Source organism: Entamoeba dispar, genomic scaffold, assembly GCF_000209125.1.
Source record: "Entamoeba dispar SAW760 scf_1105229463035 genomic scaffold, whole genome shotgun sequence".
Classification (NCBI taxonomy): domain Eukaryota; phylum Evosea; order Mastigamoebida; family Endamoebidae; genus Entamoeba; species Entamoeba dispar.
In genome coordinates, this window is record NW_001855491.1 from 1,819 (window position 1) to 20,547 (window position 18,729).

Below are 18,729 nucleotides of genomic sequence, written 5' to 3' on the forward strand. Positions count from 1 at the left end.
TATTCCAATAATAATTGTATGTAATAAAAATGATTTAGAAGATGACAGACAAGTAACAAAAGAAGAAGGTATAAATTATGCAGACAGTACCAACTGTCCTTTTATTGAATGCAATACAAAAACACGAGAAGACATTAACAGAATCTTTGAGGTATTAACAATAGATGTGCTTGAACATAAAGAATTTATAACAGAAGAAAATGAGGCACGCAAAAAACAAAAAGGGTGTTGCGCTGTTTAACCAAATGAAGTCCTTTTAATTTAGTTGTTAAGTTATACGTTACTCAATGTAGTATTTATTTAATACAAAATATAGTTTTTATTGAATAATACGTATGGGTAGTTGTGTTATATATCAGTTATTACAATTAGCTAAAACAGTTAATCCATTTAGTTATAAGTAAAGTTTGGTCAAGTTTCAATAATGAATGGCTTTCATCTATAGGAAGTAAACCATATTGTATTTACAACAAAAACAAATTGGTGTTGACAAACAAGATACAATACAACCAAGTTTAATATAATTCAATTCGTTTATTCACATCATTAGAATCAACAACTTAGATTAAATGTATAAATGAATTGTTTGTACCACCAAATTTTATTGAGTCAGAGAAAGACAGATTTATATAAACATATCAAAACGATAAAATGATAATTAAAAAAAGAAGGTTAAAAGGAGTCTGATAAGAAAGTCATCCAATGAAAGTGATAAGGTTCATATAATTTAATTCTCTGTTGAACAAGAAAATACTTAAAAAATATATGTTGTGTTCAACAACAAGAATATATCCATCAGGAAGTCTTTCATTTTCTTCTACAAAAAAGATTGATAAAAAACAATATCATTTATATAAATTAATTGAACTTGGGATTGGATGGACTTCTTATGTGGTAATTGATGAAGTTGGACAAGAAACGTATCACACTAATTATTGTTTTGGATTTAATACAATGATTCATATTTATAATTCGAGAAATGAACTGATAGGAATTATTCAGTTTGTTGTATTTAATTAATATTGTTATAAAAAAAAAATAATGGTAAATTGAGTGTTTAGAAGAAAAGGTCATAGTTACAAAGTGTATTCTAGACAGTTTCATCTTTATACCATTTATGTTCAACATCATACTAATATGGTGGTGAGAACAATTAATACTTCTGGAAGAGAAGGGAAAGATTTATTAATTTCTAAACAACCAGAATTATTCAGTTTGTTTGGTATTATTTTAAATAATTTTTAGGTAATAATTTGTTTTAGTGGATAAAAAGAAGTACCTTCAATTTACAGAACCTTGTTATCCATCTTCAAAGAATCTACAACTCTCTTCTCCACAAAATAGTTTGTAAATTTTTTTTGTTATATACAGATTGTGTCATTAAAAAAAAAAATAAAACTTATAAAAATAATAGGAGCAGTTGTTAAGTATGAATTATCAAAACAGAAAGACCATTACTTAATAAAATCAGTTGAAGGTCTTTCATTTTTTGATTCATTTGTTATTGCAATAGTTCGTTGCTTTGAAATAAAAATTAGATGAAAAGTATATTACTCTTATCATTTCAGTCAATTGAATTTATTTTCAATCAATTTTGATTGGTTTAATTAATTTGTTTTCAAAATCAAATAACACAAGTGTCTTTTGTTTGGCAAATGAGGGTACAGTAACAATAGTAATTGTCTTTCCCATAAAATCAAAACTATCACATTGTTCTGGAAATCCTCCAATTACTATTACATCAGGGAATGGTTCTTCAAGTATAAAAGGGTCAGTAGATGCAGGAAAACATGGGAATGTAGATGGTGCACATGGACATAAATGTCCACATTGAAACAATTGTAGAATTACCTCATTAACTGTTTTGAATGTTGTTAATTTCAAATAATGTTGAATAATATCTCCTGATAATATTAATGTTCTTACATCATTAAATGATATAATTGATGGATTTGTTGTTGAATGATATGTTGATTTTGAAGATGCATGTGCAAATATTGATGGATGAATTGGTTGATAAGGATAGACAGCATTTGTTGGATCATCACGAGATGGAATAGTAATAATATTGAGATTATTACAAACAGAACTTAAAAACCAATCATATTGAGGAATAAAAGAAGGGTCTGAAACATGTTTTCCAATTAGAATAGCATGAGCAATTAATGGAAAAGGTAATTCATTTGATAAGATATTATGAAGAATAAGATCTTTTTTTTCAGATGAATATTGGATATCATTTACAAGAGCAATATAACAATGAGTTTCACTTTCAATTAGTTTAGTTGGTTTTGGTTTATCATAAGGATATAAAATTGATTTTATTTCAAATGATAAATCATTAATTAATTCTCCAATTACAGCCAATGCTGTTCCACTGACAATATGAGCTAATTGATCTTTATTAATAATTAAATTTACGTGACTTGTTATATCTTCTAAATAACAAGTATCTGAATCATCAACATATGAATCTTCATTAAAACTAATTGAATCAACACTTTTAATACTTTTATATTGATTTAATAATGTAGGAATTTTTTTTGATTTTTTAAATAAAGTACCAATAAGAGCTACTGTTCCTTGTGGAATATGAGATAATTTTTCAACAATACAAATATTACTATCTACTTTTTTTACTGAAATTTCTAATAATGGTCTTAATCTTTTCAATCTATCAAAGTAAATTGTACCATATTGTTCAATATATTCCATTTTTTCCATCAAAAACGAGGTTTTTTCAATCACAATATTTACTTCTGGTCTTTTCATTCCTTTTATTATTTTTTGTTTTTAGATTTTTTTTTTTTTTTTTTTGTTTGTTTGTTTGAAGATGAAAAAGAAAAATAAAATTAAAAACTCGTATTTTGTGATTTAAACATCTTTTATGGAAGTTGGCTCTTTAAATGTAATTGAAGCTATTGCCTTGGGAGAAAATGAAACTGAAATTCCTAAAAAACGAGAGAATAAAAAAGATATTGATGAATTTGCAAGACATACTATTTGGATTACATACAGAAAAAATATGCCATTAATTAAAGAAAAAACTACAGACTCAGGATGGGGATGTATGATTCGATCATTACAAATGGTACTTGCACAAACATTTCTTTCAATTGTTCTTGGAAATAATTGGAAATATGAAAATAATTGTATGAATACAGAAAGAAATATTTTTCATATAAAATCAATTATTAATTTGTTTGGAGATTCAACTGGAAGTTTATTTTCTATTCACAGATTAGTTGCAAGAGCATCTACAAGGGGAGTTACTGAAGGACAATGGTGGGGACCATCATTTGCTTCTGATATAGCTGCAGAACACATTAATGAGATGAGAGTCTTTAGAACACGTGGGTATGTTGCTAAATTAGGAAGTATTGTTGGACCGAAGATTGAAGAGTTGAGTAAAGATGAAGTAGGATTTAATCCATGTATAATATTTGTTCCATTACGACTTGGTCCAGAATCACCTGAAAATGAATTTAGACCATTATTAAAAACAATTTTTGATATTCCACAATGTATGGGAATGATTGGTGGAAAACCAGGATATGCTCATTACTTCCATACATTTGATGGAACTAATTTATACTTTCTTGATCCTCATACTACACAAAATGCAATTGATATGAAAGGAGATTGGTCATATCAAAGTTACTTTTGTAAAGATAATAAAAGTATGAATTATTCTAAGATAGATCCATCAATATCATTAGTATTTCTAGTTAAACATGTTAATGACTATGAACATTTCAAGAAATCATTTGAAAACAAAACATTTTCTAAATTATTTATATTTAAAAATGAAATAGAGAAAAAATTAAATTCAGATGATTTTATATCATTAGATGATGATGATATTGATTTAATTAATTCAATATGAATCTCAATACTAACTAACCATATTTTTTTTTAATTTCTTCAATCTATCTTTATGTATTAATTGAAATATTTCAATTGTTAAAATATTTTAATACATTAATTAAATATCAAATATCAAACTAAGTATTTTAAGTAAAAATAATACAACCATACTCATTCATTACTACAAAAAAATAATAATAATTTATATCTAATATTCTTTTATTTTATAACACTAACTATTTGGAATATATTTTATATGAATTTTTAAAAGTTATGAATCTAGTTATTAGTAATCTTTTATTTTTAATAACTTAATAAAAAACTAATTTTATTCATTAACAACAATTTCATTCTCATAAAATAAAAGAATAAATATTCTTTTATATTCCACTTTTAAAATAATTTTGATAATTGGTTATTTCTTTTACTAATACTTTGTTCCATCTCATTTAGTTATTGTTTCAGAATGACAATTTTATGCTAAATTATTTTAAGATACAAAAGGTTATCATTCCATTATTCAAACTATTGAAGAACACTGTTAGTTCTTGTAATGTAACATGTCTTAAATTAATTCGTGTTTATTTTTCTTCAAAAAAGTTCATATCAAAATGATTAAATTTTTTACATTAGAACTCACTTGAAATTTATATGAGAAAATGGTCAGTTTTACAAAAAGAAGACAACACAAAAGAATTTGTTTGGTAGCAAGAAGAAGGAGTAAAGTGCAAAGAAACAAAATCTGAACTAACAATATTTCTCTTTTTTGTTGGTAAACACTGATAAAGAAAAAAAACAGTATTTGATTTGTTTAAATTAAAAGAAAAAGATAAGAATAAGATAATTACACTATAATTCTTCTTCAATTCATTGTGATATTTAATTTTTTAGATCTGGATAAATCTCATTAATTCACTCTTTATGATTAACACACAACATAATATACATAATTTATTGGGAAATACTGAAATACGTTCTATAATTCAATATTTAGGATCAGTCAATGATTTAATAATTTTTACAATGATTAATAAGAAATGTCAAGAAATTATTACAACACTAACAACTAATACAAATATTAATCATACATTTACTAAAAAAGAAATTATATTATCACCTAATTTAAAGATAATTAAAGGGAAAATTAATGATATTATCAATGCTGTTGGTATTAAATATGCATTAAATAAAAGTATTGAAGTTAGTATTGAAGATACAGATGATGCAATTCAATGGGAAGGTATAGCTGCTTTATGTTCTCAGTTTAGATCAGTAAAATATATATATCCCCATTTTCTTGGACAAGATATTCTTCGTCTTCAAGGAATATTTGAAAGAGCAAAACAAGTTAAATCAATTAAAGTTATTTGTGATGCTCTTGCTAAAATATTAACTCAAGAAAAAATTCATGAAATTGTTTCAACATTTAGTGTAAAACATTTAATCATTAGTTCATCAGATTTAACTAATAACAAACATAAAGAAGTACTTATTACTTTTACTAAATTATTTAATCCAAAAATTGGATTTATAATTATTAGTAAAGCATATTGTTATGAACAAATTATTGAAATAAAAAGATTATTACCATCACAATGGAAAATTGTATTAGATGATCCATTACTTGTATCACAAGCAAAAACAAATGATATTTTATTATCTTCAAGAATATGTTCAAAAGGGTATTGTATTGATGATAATTATTATGAACAAGAAGAAATCAATATTAATGATAATTATAATGAACAAAAAGATATAAATAAATTAAATAAAGAACAATTAAAATTTATTCAATTATATTGTCCTACTATTACTTTAAGATATGCTAATCCTTATAGTTTTATTCCAAAAAATACATATAAACTTAGTATTACTGGACAATTACCTCTTAAAGTAGAAAATCAAATTGAATTAAGACAATTAGTATTTAAAGAATCAACATTAGAGAAAAGAACACAATATAATTTATGTAATCTAACTAATTTAACTTCTTTAGTTTTTCAATCATATGAAAGAAGAAAAAGAATTGTTGGATTTCCTTTATCTTTAAAAAGATTAGAAGTTACTTATGATCAAGAAGATGATAATGAAGATTCTGATCTTCCAAATCCTGAATATCATCCTTTAGGTTTAGCTTCTCTTACACAACTTACTTTTTTAAGAATGTTTCATTATAAAAAATCATGTATTCATCTTCCAGAATCTATTGTTTCTGTAGAATTAAAATATTGTAAAGTAACATCATTAAGTCCATTAAATCAAACAAACCATCTTGAATCAATTTCTCTTTATTCATGTAATATTAAAACATTAGAAATAAGTAAATTTGTTAAAAATGTTAAACTTATTAATTGTACTGAATTAAAACAATTAAAAATTGATAGTAAAAATACACATTGTCATTTTGATATTAGTGGATGTCCTAATATTATATTAGAATAAATGTAATTGATATTTCTTTTTTTTTATGATTAAATTAATAACTTTTTGATAATCAACATTGAGAATGATATTGTTATAATTTTTCAATAGAACTAAAAAAAAAGAAAAACTGAAAATAATATTGATAAAAATTTATGAAACCAACACAAATACAAGAATCTATTCAACAATTTATTATTAAATATCTTTCACAAACAAATATAGAACAAAAAGAAATTATTGTTTCATCAAATTCAATAACAACAATTTCTGCTCCAATTGTAGAATTATTTAATGGAATGACAAATGAAGCTTATGGAGAATCACAAGAACTTTTAACAAGTACTGTATCTCCATTTCAAATGATAAATGCACTTAGAATCATTTGTCCAAAAGAAATGTCAAATAAACCTAATATCATTTTACCATTTCAATTTTGTAATTTTGTTCATCTTAAACAACTTATTGTAGAAAATCTTCATTGTCAACTCAATTTACAATTTGGAAATTTAAAAGATGAATTAACTAATCTTCAAATTATTGGTTGTGTTATTCCTTCAATACAAACAAGTCTTTTTCTTCAACCAGAATATCCTTGGAAACAACTTAAAAAACTTGCATTAAGAAATTGTGGTATTACTAAAATCCCACCAAAAGTCTTTAATCAAATACATTTTCCAAAGTTAGAATGGTTAGATTTGAGTTATAATTCCATTAATGTATTGGAAAATATTGCAGATAGACCATTAGATACATTATTAATATCAAATAATAAAATTCAACGTATTAAATCAAAATATGTTGGTTCTATTTCAACATTAAATCTAGATCATAATTTAATTACATCTATTACTAATTTATCATCCTACTTCAATCTAGTTACTTTATCTATTCAAAATAATAAGATTTTTGATTATAATCATCTCAAAGAAACTTTCTCAAAAATGTTTTCATTAGTTGAAATCTCTCTAAAAGGAAATCCAATTGCTACTCATCCAGAATATCGTCTCAAAATTACTACTCTCCTTCCTGCATTTGATTTTGGAATGGACATATTTATCGATAAATTACCTCTCACAAATGATGAAAAAACACATGCTATAGTTGCTTTACAACAACAAAACAATACAATTTATAATACTTATTCTGAAAAGAATGAAGAAGAAGATAATGACCAAGATAGTGATGATGAATTACTTGGTACATTACAATTACATGAAGAAGATATAAATGAAAAGAAAAAAGAAGAAGAACAAACTAAAGAAATAAAGAAAATAGAAGATGGAAATGATGAAATAGAAGAAACTGATGTCTTAGAATTCCTGAGAAAAAAGACAATTAACAATGACTATAAATTCTTAGACCTTATCAAGAAAATGATTAATAAAGAAGAATTTGAGAAAGTTGAAGATCAATCTCCAGAAAATATTAAAAAATTGATTGAATCTGGAAAGAATATTGAAATTGATAAAAGTAAAGGAAAATCTAAAGGTAAATTACGTATTGTTGTAAGTGGTGATAGTGTTGATAAAGTCTTACAATGTTTTAATGAGCTAGAAATAAAACCAATTAATACACTCATTATAGACGATAAAGAAGAAGATGAAATTGTAACAAATGATGATTTAACAAATATTTTGAAGAATTATAAATTAGATAATGAATAAGTGAGTGTTTTAAATATTAATTTTATACCATCAAAAAGAAATTGGAAAAAAAAACTATTGAAAACTATAAAAATAACCCTAAAAAAAAAAATTAGGAAAAACAATTGATAAATGAAAACAACGGAGACTGGTGGTGTAAAAGTTTATAATTTAACAGCAGGAAAAACACTACCACAATGGTTAAGTCAAAAAAAGAAAAAAGAATTAAGAAAAGATGAAGACTTCCAAAAGAGAATTGAATTAATTCAAGATACAGAATTTCCAGTAAATTCTCAAAATGTTAAATTTTCTCCTGATGGACAATTTCTTGGTGCTACTGGAATGTATCCACCAAGAATTAGGATGTTTGAATTAGATCAGTTGTCACAGAAATTCGAACGAAATTTAGATGCTGAAATCACCAAATTTGAAGTTTGTTTTTTTATAATTATTAAATAATAATACAATCAAAAAAAATAAAATAAAATATATAAATAATTGATTATATAGTTTCTTGAAGAAGATTATTCAAAATTAATGTTTTTATTAACTGATAAAACAATTGAATTTCATAATAAAGGAGGAATTCAATGTAAAATTAAAGTTCCAAAAACAGGAAGAGATTTTAAATATTTACCAAGTAATTGTAATACATATATTGCTACTCCAAATAATTTAGATATTATTAATTTATATGAAGGTAAATTTTATGAATCAATTCCAATGAATTATGTTGTTAATTGTCTTGATATATCAGAAAAATATCAATTATTATTTTGTGGATGTGAAGGTGGAATAGTTAGTATCATAGATCCAATGACAGAAGAAGAAGTTAGTGTGTTAGATGTTAATGCAGGAGTTATAAATAAATTAGATGTAAATGGTAAAACATTAACTTCTATTGATGTAACTTCAATTGCATATGATGGAAATCTTCAAATGACAGTAGGAACATCTAACGGTAATGTTCTTACATATGATTTACGTTCTTCAAAACCAATTTTATCTAGTTATCATCAAAATAGAATTCCTATTGTTAAAACATTATATCATACAACACAAAATGGTGAGTTTTTAGTTACTGCTGATGCAAATATTGTTCGTTTCTCTAATAAATCTAATGGTAAATTAGTTGTTCCACTTGAAGCTAATAGAAGATCTGTTATTACTGATGTTGCTATTGCAAAAGATTCTGGATTATGTGTTCTTGCAGGTGATTTTTCTAAATTACAGATATATTATATTCCATCATTAGGAATTGCACCTTCATGGTGTAGTTTCTTGGAAAATTTAACAGAAGAATTAGAAGATGAACCAACTGCAGTTTATGATGATTTTCATTTTGTTACTAAACAAGAATTACATGATCTTGGAATGGATTCATTTATTGGTTCTGAATATTTAAGACCTTATATGCATGGTTATTTTATGCATATCAAATTATATCAACGAGCTATGGCTCTTAAACAAAATGATTAATATTAATTACAATTTAAACCATCATAAATTCAAGATGAAAAGATAAACGATTGATTGATTTATTTCATTTACTAAATTTTTATTTTATCATAAATCTTATTTTTAATAATTAAATAATATTTAAATTCTTAAAATAAATAAAATTTTTTTATAAATTTAATTTATTTATTTCTTTTTAAAGAATATTAAATATTTAAATTTATTATAGTTTTTCATAAATAATATTATTTTATAAATTTAATTTATTAATATATTTTAAGATTAATTTAAAATATCTAAAATAAATATAATTAAATATATATATTATTCAACATTAAAATTAAAATATTATAATAATAAAATAAATATTAAATTTATTTATTTAAAATTAGAAAGTATTACTATAATAATAGTTAATATTTTTAAAGAAGGAAATCAAATCAATTTAAAGTTCTCTTTGCATATCTATTGCAGGAATTCCATTGAAATCACAGAAAGAACCAGTTTTATTAAATCCTATTTTCAAATACATTGTATGAATATCTTCTAATGCTGAAAGAATTACTTTTTTACCATTAAACAAATTTTTTATTTGATCACATGTATAATTAATTAATTGTTGTCCCATTCCTTTTCTTCTATGGTTTTGATGTACAAGAACACGTGCAATTTTATATATTCCTTGTTCTTCTTGAATAACACGACAATAACAAACAATACCATTTTCATCCCAACCAAATGAATGATAGCAATATTGATCACTTTCGTCCATAGGTGGATGTCCAAGATCTTTTTCTCCACCTTCAGAAAATACTTCTTTTCTAATTGTATAAACTTGATCTACTTCTTCTTGTGTGAATTGGTTTAATTGTTTAAAATACCAAATCATCAATTCGCAACATTATTTTTCTAATTAATATCTCTTTTATATATTTATCTTTTCATTTTAATTATGATAAACTCATTATATTAAAGATATAATCTTATCATTTTTAAGTATAGAAAATAAAACAAATAATTCAGTTATTTATTTTATTAAGAAATATTCATTAAATAAAATAATTTGAAGTTGCAATTAAGAAGAGTTCTTTATCATTTTTTGGTACATCATCAAATCGTTTTTTAGTTTTTCTGATTTTATCATCTACTTCTTCTTCACTAATTCGTTTTTCATCTTTTTTAATTATAGTTTTTATAAATAATATTACCATTTCTTTTGCACCAAGTAATAAAGGAGGAATTAAGATAAGAAGATAAAATGATGGTGTTAATAATAATTGATAAATTAAACCAAACATATCCCATCCAATAGTAAATGGAGGAATCCAAGTAATTAAACCATATACAAATCCCCATCCAAAATAAAATATTAAACTACCAAAATAAGCTATATATTGAATAAAGTTAAATTCATGTGAAAATAATACAACTTTAATAGTAACTGTTAACATAACAATTGTATAAACAATATAACCAAATCCATACATACCAAATCCTAATCCATTTATTGTATTATTTTCAGTTATACATACTGAAAAAGGAATAAAAAATACCATTATAGAAATTATTAATGCTTCTATAACCCATAATATTAATGTTTTATAATTAAATAAAGATTTAATAGATTTATAAAGATATGGATTCATAATTAATGTTTCTGGTAATATATCACGATCAAAAATACCAAAAACAATAATAGGTAAGAAAGTAAATAATACATTATAAATAGAAAGTGTCCAATTTTCAAATAATGAAGTTCCAGAATATCCATTAAAGAAAAGAAATGAAAATTGTGTTAAATACATAATAATATTTTTATAAAATGAATATAAAATAACATATGATAATCTTCTATAATTATAACGTCCATGTACTAAAAGTAATTTAACAAGAAAACGAAATTGTGATATTGCATAATCAGATGATCTAACAGCATGTAATCCTTCTTCTCCAGATATTCCTATTCCAACATGTGCTGCTCTAATCATTGAACAATCATTTGCACCATCTCCAATACTTAATGTTGTTCCTCCAAATTTTTTAACTTCTTCTACAATTTTTGCTTTTTGTGATGGAGCACATCTACAACATACAACAGATTCTGCATTCATTAACATTTTTTTTAATATATTTTTTTCTAATTGTAGAATTAATTCAATACATCTTCCATCAATAATATAATTTTTTTCATTTAAATTAATTGATTGATTAACTTGTTCTTTAATTTCATTAAATGTTATTCCATTAATAGTAAAAACATTTTCTTTAAATATTTTACATGATTTTGCAATATTAAATGCTGTTTCTTTTTTATCTCCTGTTAATACCCATATTTTAATTCCTGCTTCTTTTAATTTTTCAATAGCTTCAGTAACACCAATTTGTAATTTATCTTCAATTCCACTAATTCCAACAATTTCTATTTCTTGTTCAATATTTTGAGAAGCTTTTATAATAAGTTTTTCTCTTTCTTTAATATTATTAATAGCATCTTCCCACATTATTTTCCATTTTTCATATATATTAGTAATATTTCTCACTCCAGCAACAAGAACTCTATATCCTTCAAGTGCAAATGAATTTATTTGATTTTGAATTATTTTCATTTCTTTTTCTTTTGTTTTTGTTAAAGGTAATACTGTAGTATCTGATCCTTTAATATAAAGCATAATACAACCATTTCTTTCTACAATTATACTCATTCTTTTTCTATCTGAATCAAATGGAATAATATGAAGTAATTTATATTCTTCTTTTTCATTTGTGATTTGATTATTAATTACTATTTTATCATTACTTCTTTCACATAATTCAAATCCACAACAAGATGCTGCATGAACTAATGCAGCTTCATCATTACTTGATGCTTGATAACTTATATGAATAGTATGAGTATTTATTGTAACTGTATTACAAAGTGCAAGAGTTCTTAAAAAATCATTTACATGTTTATTATATTTTGCATCATGTTTTATTTGAGTTGGATTAAAATTAACATATTTTCTATTATCAAATTCTTGAATTTCATAATTAGAATTATTTATATTTGATTTATTATTAAAATTTAAAGAAGATGTATTTTTAATTAATGATAATTCATTATTTTTTAAACCATAAACAATACCATCAACAAAACAAGTTTTAAATTCCATTAAATTTTGTGTTAATGTTCCTGTTTTATCAGTAAAAATATAATCAACTAATCCTAATTGTTCATTTAGATTTGATGTACGTACTTCAGCAAATTTACCTTTATGAACCATATCAAGATCATGATTAATAAAATAAGCTTGTCCTATTCTTACAATTTCTAATGAAATATATAATGAAATTGGAACAAGATTATTATATAAAATAACAAATGTAATAAATGTAGTAATATAATTAGGAATAATTTTATCTTGAGTTTCTAAATACCAATAATATTTATTATTTATTCTCCAAATACTTCCCATTATAGTTGAAATTAATGCAAAAATTAATTCTAAAATAAACATCCCAATAACAAAAATATTACTTTTTCTTTCAATTGAACTTCGTTTAATTTTAATTCCTTTTGCATTTTGTAATTGTTTAGTTTCATTTCCAATATATACAGTTACACCAATTATCCATTCAGTATCTTCAATAACACTTCCTCTTAATATTAATTGATTTATTCCAATAGCTTCTTGTTTTTTTCCAACTATTTTTCCTTTAAAATAAAATAAATCAGGATTAGGTTCATCAACTTCAATTTCATGTCTTTCATTATGATTCATTTCAATTTGATATATACGTGTACTTGTTAAACTTTCTTTAATTTTTAATGTTGTTTCTCCATCTAATTGACTTGTTTCAACATAACAACTTCCATTTGGTTCTGAAGATGAAAGAAGAATAAGATCAGCAGGAATTGCTTCTTTTCTTTTAATAAAAAGAATATCTCCTACTTTAATATCTTTCCATTGAATTTCTTTCCATTCTTCATTCTTCCAATATTGAACTTTTTTATTATTAATTGTATTATCATCTCTATGACGTTTTATATCTTCATAAAATTCTTTAATCATAGAAACAATAATAACAATACATAAAGGAAATAATGTAGTAAATCTTCCAGTAGGAGATAATCCTGGAATAACTTGAAAAATTGAAATTATAAGAAAATAAACATTAGCTAATTTCCTAAATTGTTCTAATAAAACTAATGGAAGAAATGTGAAAATATTATATTTTGATGTTTTTACTTTATTAGATACTAAATTATGATAATTTTCATTATAAGAATTTACTGTACTAATAACAATCTTTCTTAATTTATTATGTATTGGTTTTGATATTAGTGGTATCTTTTCTTCATTCATATTTATTTTATTTTATTTTCTATCTTCTTTTTTTTTTTTTTTTTTCTTCTATATTAAATTAATTATAAGATTTAATTTTTTAATTTAAAAATAAATTATGTTTTTTATTTTTTGTTTTCATTATTATCTTAATTTTTAGAAAAGAAAGAATAATAATATAGAAAATAATTTAAAGGAAAGAACTGATAAAAGAATTTTATTGTAATTAATAAATTATGGAGATTGATCCACATGTTTTTGAAAGTGAATTTTTATTAAAAAGTGATAATGTACCATCACAATACCGAAAAGATAAATTAATACGTTTGAGAAGAATATTTTAAGAAAATAGAATTTAAAAATAATTGATAGAAACTATTAAATATACAAATTCACAATATTTTAAAGAAGAAGGAAGATTTATAATTGCAGTAATTAGAAAAGAAAGAATTAATAATAATAAAATACAATATAAATTATATATGTATCTTTATGAACAATATTCACCATCATATAAAATACAAGAAGTAATAATAGATAATCAAATTAATAACTATAAAAAAGTTTTTATTCAATTTACAGAACATGGAGAAGAAGTTGTAATATTAAGTGGAGATTATTATTATTTCTTTATTCCAATTGAATGGAATTGGAAAACAAAATTATATGAAAAAAAATCAGCTACATATTTTTTAGAAAAAACTAATCAACAAAAATCAAGAATTGGGTTATCAAAATCTAAAAGTGAATTAATTTTAAATATTTTACCTTCAATTAATAAACCAATTAAAGTTGGTAATTCAATTTTATTTAAACACCAAACATTACCAAAAACAATTGTATCATTTGTTATTTGGACAACAAGAAATGCAGGAATTGGGATTATTGTATCAATAGAAGGGATTATTATTTTCTTTGATTTAATAACATCATCAATATTAAAAATTTTAAATTTTAAAGGAAAAATAGCAATAAAAGAAGCATTACTTTGTACTGAAGATTCAAATGTAAATAAAATATCAACATTTCTTGTATTAGTATTTGAAATGGATAAAGAAATGACTTCAGTTTGTTGTCAACAATTAGAAATAAAATCATTACGTTCATCAGAATGTATTAATATTTTTACAAAAGATATTGATCCTTCTTTATTATCTTTATTTATTATTAAAGATAAAGGAACAGTTCAATTACATTATTTCAATAATAAAACTTGTTTAGGATTTTTTCATAAAATGTCACTTAGTTTATATTCTTTTTATAATCAACGTTTATTCTTTTTTGATGTATGTCAAAGTTTTCCAAGAAGTTCAATTTGTTTCCTTAATAATAAATATTTATTTCAATTTAGTAGATTAACTGATGAAGTTCATTGTTGTGGAGTAATTCCATTAATGAATCTTTATGATAAAACACCACCAACACAATTAATCAATTTTGGAATTGATTCAAATTATTTTAATATTCATGGAGTTTTTCCTTTCTTTACTAATTTTAGAGTAAAAGATAGTGTTGGTATTAATAAATCTACAGAATATAATTATGATGGTTGTATTCTTTGGAATAAATATTGTATTGCTATAATTCATCAAATTCATCCTAAAGAAGCAATCTTTTGTCATAAATTTCTTAATGCTCAAACTATTGAACAAGAAACTTCAGTTATTCAATTATTTACAATTACTCAATCTGTAGATATATTAATTCAAAATGTTAGTAAATATTATATAGAAAAAGGAATGATTCAAAAAGCACAACAATTATGTAAATTAAATCATGCAATTTCTCTTCCATTAGTTAAATTAAATTTATCAAATTTAGATTTTAAATTAAATGAATTTGATGAATTAATTAATGATTGTTATTATTTTATTAAAAATAAAAATACTACAATAAATAATATAAAATATATTCATGTTTTATTATTAATTGAATTAGCTAAAGTTATTAAATTTTATATTGCTGATGATAAACACTTTTTATCTACTATTTCAAATTGTAATTCTAATGAAGCTAGTTTTATTTTAATGTATCTTGTTAAAACTCAATCTTCTCAATTTCAAAATTATATTTTAGCAATATTAATTAAATATCCTCAATTTATTCGTCAATATATTGATTGGGTAATTAAAATTGGATTTAATTTTATTTCATTTGAAAAACTTTTTATTTCATGTCCTATTGAATATATTACTTGTGCATTATCTTCTAGAATTATATTAAATGAATTACCTATAGAACTTATTCTAAAATTATTCTTTTATTGTTTTAATCATTCTCCTTCTATTTATGCTTTACAAGTTATTAGTGAAAAACTTTTTAAGTTTACTAATTCTGAATTAGATCAACTTATAAATTTTCTTACTGATAAAAATCCTTTATTTCATTCTTCCTTCCCTATTTTTTATGATCTTGCATTCTGTAAATTACGAAGAACACTTTATGCAAAAGCATTATTGATTAAATATTCAAATTCTTTAAAAACAGAACATAAATTAGATAATATTGATGATTGTTCTAATTTTATTCAAAAAGTCCAACGTTGGGATGAAGTTTATTTTGATGAATTAATTGAATTAACTATAAGAATGAAACTTTATATTACCACATCTTTTCTTTTTGCATATAGTGGTAAATTTGAACAAAGTATTGATTGTATTATTATTGTCCTTAAAGAATCTTCAAATCAATCAATTATTGTTAAAAATCTTCTCTTAATGTTAAAAGATGCTATTTTAAACTTTAACTTAGAGACTCAATCTATTAAACAATCTCTTGAATCAAAATTTAATCAATCTAACATCAATACTGATATTATTCAATGTCTCTTTAATGATTAACAATCTTGTAATCATTTCCTTTTTCATTTTTATGTTTTTATTTTGTGATATATATAACGTTAAATTTTTATTATTTTATACTTTTTGTTTTTCTATTCTAAAAATAAAATAAAGAAAAAAAAATTATCCCGAAAAGAAACAGAGAATTTATTTAATAAAAAAGTGATTTAATAAAAAAAAAAATGATGAACTTGAAAAGAAAAAAAAAATCAAATGATACTATTGTTTGTATTATACATTACTTTATGTAAATCAATCACACTTGAGTCTGTTGACTGGAAAAAAGACCCACAATCAGAAGTTGTTTATTCAATGACTCATGATGAAGAATCAGAATATAAATATACATATGTTCTTCATTATACAGCAAGTAGTTCTAATGGAAATGCACTAAAAATTGATTGTCTTCATCCATCAATTTCAACAACTTCTATTAGTGTTTCATCATCAGAAGTTTCACGACCAAGTATTGCTGCATCTTCAAAGAAGTTATTTTTCTTAAATAATAAAAATTTAGAAATATTTGATATTACTAAAGCTACACCAGTATTAGATAATACTGTTTCTGTTAGTGGGATTGATGAATATTCACCATTAGCTGTTATTGATAGAGAATTTATTGCAGGTAAAAGAGAAGTTTATGCAGTTGTATGTAAAAATGGACATTTAACTGTTTATAATGAAACATTACAATTAGTTAAAGAATATGATAAAGCTTGTGGTAAATATATAAGTGTTGGTTATGATTATCTTGCAGTTAAAAACACATCAATGGTAGAACTTTATTCAATTTCTACTGGTGGAATATTAACATATTATAAATGGTTTAGTATTGGAGATAATAAAACACAACTTTATGATTATGATCCAATGGTTATGTCACAACATGATGTTATTTATAATGTATTATCTGATGTTGGAAGAATTCAAGTTAATTCTCCAAGTAGTTCATTTAGTTCACCTGATTATATTGAAAATGTTAAAATTAATGGTAATTCTTCATCAATAACTCCAATTAATACTTTATATGCTCCAATGATTTCTACATATGGTTCTTTTGTTGCAATTGGACTTTTTGGTTATACTGAAGGTTCAAAAGAACGTGTTGGAGGTGTAAAAATTTTCTTTGATAAATATTTAACTTCTACTGGTTCAGGAAGATTTGCATTAGTTTATAATTCTACTGGAACTACTACTTATGGATATGCTGGATATTCAATACAAATGAATAATAAAGTTCTTTATCTTGGAGGAAAATCAGAAATCCAAACAAATGGTGTATTAAAAGGAGTTTCTACTGACATTAGTAATTATACTGCTAAATATTGTATTGGTGTAAATTGTGAATGTGATGTTGGATACTTTTATTCAACATATATGAGACAATGTTATCCTCAAATTGGACAAAGTACAGCAATTATAGTTACAGTTTGCTGTTTCTTGTTGTTCTTCATTATTATTGCAATTATTGGTGTTTTATTGGCTTATTACATGAAATCTAAAGAACAAAAGAAAGATACTGATGACGAAGATTATCAACATGACGAAGAAGCTAATCCAATTATCGAAGACGATGACGAACCTCATTTAGATGGATTCAATGCATAATTCAAATTTCGTTTTGTTCATCATTTTGTTTTTCCTTTATAATTGTTTTTCATTGAGTTATACCCAAATTCAAACAAACTTTTCTTTAATCAATAAATAACTTATGTTCTCTAACATTATCCAATGATAATTGTAATAAACTATTTCTATTTTCTTTTAATAACTTGAAGATTAGACAAATAGAAAAATATTCAATATACTATTTAATTCAAGTAATGATGATTAAGATGTTGATACATCAATATGTATTCAAATAATAAAGAATATCTGAACATTAAATAATTATTATTAAATGTTCAGAAAGACATAAAATTAGAGGGTATATTTAATTCTAATTGATTATTGATAATGATAGAAACTTATTCTTATTTTCATTAGAAACAAATGATAGAATAAACTCAGTAATGAAAATTGGTATTAAACAACAAATAGTTTATTTGAAAATCAAATGATAATATATTTTCATTTTAATGATGAATGATAATTATGTTTATAAAGAAAATGATAAAATAAAATCATATTGTTATCAATTATCATTTGAATATAGATAAATAACTAAGTTTA

At 23.0% G+C, this 18,729-nt stretch overlaps 10 protein-coding genes across 10 annotated transcripts in view, besides 31 other annotated features; 7 read left to right on the forward strand and 3 right to left on the reverse strand.

Annotated features, from left to right (window-relative positions):
* The window catches only part of EDI_024990 (uncharacterized protein), a gene marked incomplete at both ends in the record, with an annotated part of 436 nt that extends 195 nt beyond the window's left edge, over positions 1–241 (forward strand). Inside the window, 2 exons of the mRNA XM_001733470.1 lie at positions 1–16; positions 54–241. The exon at positions 1–16 is cut by the window's left edge and continues 195 nt beyond it. Coding sequence (XP_001733522.1) covers positions 1–16; positions 54–241 — 204 coding nt within the window. The remainder of the gene's footprint in view (positions 17–53) is intronic.
* Positions 242–1,009: 768 nt separating this feature from the next.
* Positions 1,010–1,043: a sequence feature (AT_rich).
* A 180-nt stretch (positions 1,044–1,223) lies between these two features.
* Positions 1,224–1,244: a sequence feature (AT_rich).
* A 135-nt stretch (positions 1,245–1,379) lies between these two features.
* Positions 1,380–1,413: a sequence feature (AT_rich).
* A 171-nt stretch (positions 1,414–1,584) lies between these two features.
* Positions 1,585–2,772, reverse strand: EDI_025100 (DNA polymerase delta small subunit, putative; the record flags this gene model as incomplete). Its single annotated transcript, XM_001740586.1, has 1 exon — positions 1,585–2,772. One exon carries the CDS (start codon positions 2,770–2,772, stop codon positions 1,585–1,587), a length of 1,188 nt encoding a protein of 395 aa, XP_001740638.1.
* Positions 2,773–2,775: 3 nt separating this feature from the next.
* Positions 2,776–2,829: a microsatellite.
* Positions 2,830–2,887: 58 nt separating this feature from the next.
* On the forward strand, positions 2,888–3,886 carry EDI_025110 (cysteine protease atg4, putative; the record flags this gene model as incomplete). Its single annotated transcript, XM_001740587.1, has 1 exon — positions 2,888–3,886. One exon carries the CDS (start codon positions 2,888–2,890, stop codon positions 3,884–3,886), a length of 999 nt encoding a protein of 332 aa, XP_001740639.1.
* Positions 3,787–3,830: a sequence feature (AT_rich).
* Positions 3,887–3,940: 54 nt separating the features above from the next.
* Positions 3,941–4,029: a sequence feature (AT_rich).
* Positions 4,030–4,052: 23 nt separating this feature from the next.
* Positions 4,053–4,200: a sequence feature (AT_rich).
* Positions 4,201–4,788: 588 nt separating this feature from the next.
* Positions 4,789–6,309, forward strand: EDI_025120 (uncharacterized protein; the record flags this gene model as incomplete). The annotated part of the gene is made up of 1 exon (XM_001740588.1): positions 4,789–6,309. The coding sequence occupies one exon, from the start codon at positions 4,789–4,791 to the stop codon at positions 6,307–6,309; it is 1,521 nt and encodes a 506-aa protein (XP_001740640.1).
* Positions 5,590–5,668: a sequence feature (AT_rich).
* Positions 6,291–6,350: a sequence feature (AT_rich).
* A 93-nt stretch (positions 6,351–6,443) lies between these two features.
* On the forward strand, positions 6,444–7,955 carry EDI_025130 (uncharacterized protein; the record flags this gene model as incomplete). Its single annotated transcript, XM_001740589.1, has 1 exon — positions 6,444–7,955. One exon carries the CDS (start codon positions 6,444–6,446, stop codon positions 7,953–7,955), a length of 1,512 nt encoding a protein of 503 aa, XP_001740641.1.
* Positions 7,506–7,592: a microsatellite.
* Positions 7,956–8,066: 111 nt separating the features above from the next.
* On the forward strand, positions 8,067–9,413 carry EDI_025140 (nucleolar protein, putative; the record flags this gene model as incomplete). Its single annotated transcript, XM_001740590.1, has 2 exons — positions 8,067–8,366; positions 8,445–9,413. The coding sequence occupies 2 exons, from the start codon at positions 8,067–8,069 to the stop codon at positions 9,411–9,413; spliced, it is 1,269 nt and encodes a 422-aa protein (XP_001740642.1).
* Positions 8,385–8,423: a microsatellite.
* Positions 8,603–8,630: a sequence feature (AT_rich).
* A 57-nt stretch (positions 9,414–9,470) lies between the features above and the next one.
* Positions 9,471–9,593: a sequence feature (AT_rich).
* Position 9,594: 1 nt separating this feature from the next.
* Positions 9,595–9,757: a microsatellite.
* Positions 9,758–9,819: a sequence feature (AT_rich).
* An 18-nt stretch (positions 9,820–9,837) lies between these two features.
* EDI_025150 (uncharacterized protein) lies at positions 9,838–10,281 on the reverse strand (the record flags this gene model as incomplete). Its single annotated transcript, XM_001740591.1, has 1 exon — positions 9,838–10,281. The coding sequence occupies one exon, from the start codon at positions 10,279–10,281 to the stop codon at positions 9,838–9,840; it is 444 nt and encodes a 147-aa protein (XP_001740643.1).
* Positions 10,282–10,292: 11 nt separating this feature from the next.
* Positions 10,293–10,457: a sequence feature (AT_rich).
* Positions 10,442–13,738, reverse strand: EDI_025160 (uncharacterized protein; the record flags this gene model as incomplete). The annotated part of the gene is made up of 1 exon (XM_001740592.1): positions 10,442–13,738. The coding sequence occupies one exon, from the start codon at positions 13,736–13,738 to the stop codon at positions 10,442–10,444; it is 3,297 nt and encodes a 1,098-aa protein (XP_001740644.1).
* Positions 10,568–10,599: a sequence feature (AT_rich).
* Positions 10,978–11,025: a sequence feature (AT_rich).
* Positions 11,188–11,229: a sequence feature (AT_rich).
* Positions 11,508–11,529: a sequence feature (AT_rich).
* Positions 11,564–11,594: a sequence feature (AT_rich).
* Positions 12,419–12,503: a sequence feature (AT_rich).
* Position 13,739: 1 nt separating the features above from the next.
* Positions 13,740–13,786: a microsatellite.
* Position 13,787: 1 nt separating this feature from the next.
* Positions 13,788–13,912: a sequence feature (AT_rich).
* A 41-nt stretch (positions 13,913–13,953) lies between these two features.
* On the forward strand, positions 13,954–16,557 carry EDI_025170 (uncharacterized protein; the record flags this gene model as incomplete). Its single annotated transcript, XM_001740593.1, has 2 exons — positions 13,954–14,041; positions 14,090–16,557. The coding sequence occupies 2 exons, from the start codon at positions 13,954–13,956 to the stop codon at positions 16,555–16,557; spliced, it is 2,556 nt and encodes an 851-aa protein (XP_001740645.1).
* Positions 14,166–14,201: a sequence feature (AT_rich).
* Positions 14,652–14,676: a sequence feature (AT_rich).
* Positions 15,515–15,678: a sequence feature (AT_rich).
* A 59-nt stretch (positions 16,558–16,616) lies between the features above and the next one.
* Positions 16,617–16,684: a sequence feature (AT_rich).
* Positions 16,685–16,701: 17 nt separating this feature from the next.
* Positions 16,702–16,741: a sequence feature (AT_rich).
* A 29-nt stretch (positions 16,742–16,770) lies between these two features.
* EDI_025180 (uncharacterized protein) lies at positions 16,771–18,165 on the forward strand (the record flags this gene model as incomplete). Its single annotated transcript, XM_001740594.1, has 1 exon — positions 16,771–18,165. The coding sequence occupies one exon, from the start codon at positions 16,771–16,773 to the stop codon at positions 18,163–18,165; it is 1,395 nt and encodes a 464-aa protein (XP_001740646.1).
* Positions 17,047–17,082: a sequence feature (AT_rich).
* Positions 18,166–18,323: 158 nt separating the features above from the next.
* Positions 18,324–18,729: part of a repeat region that runs on past the window's edge.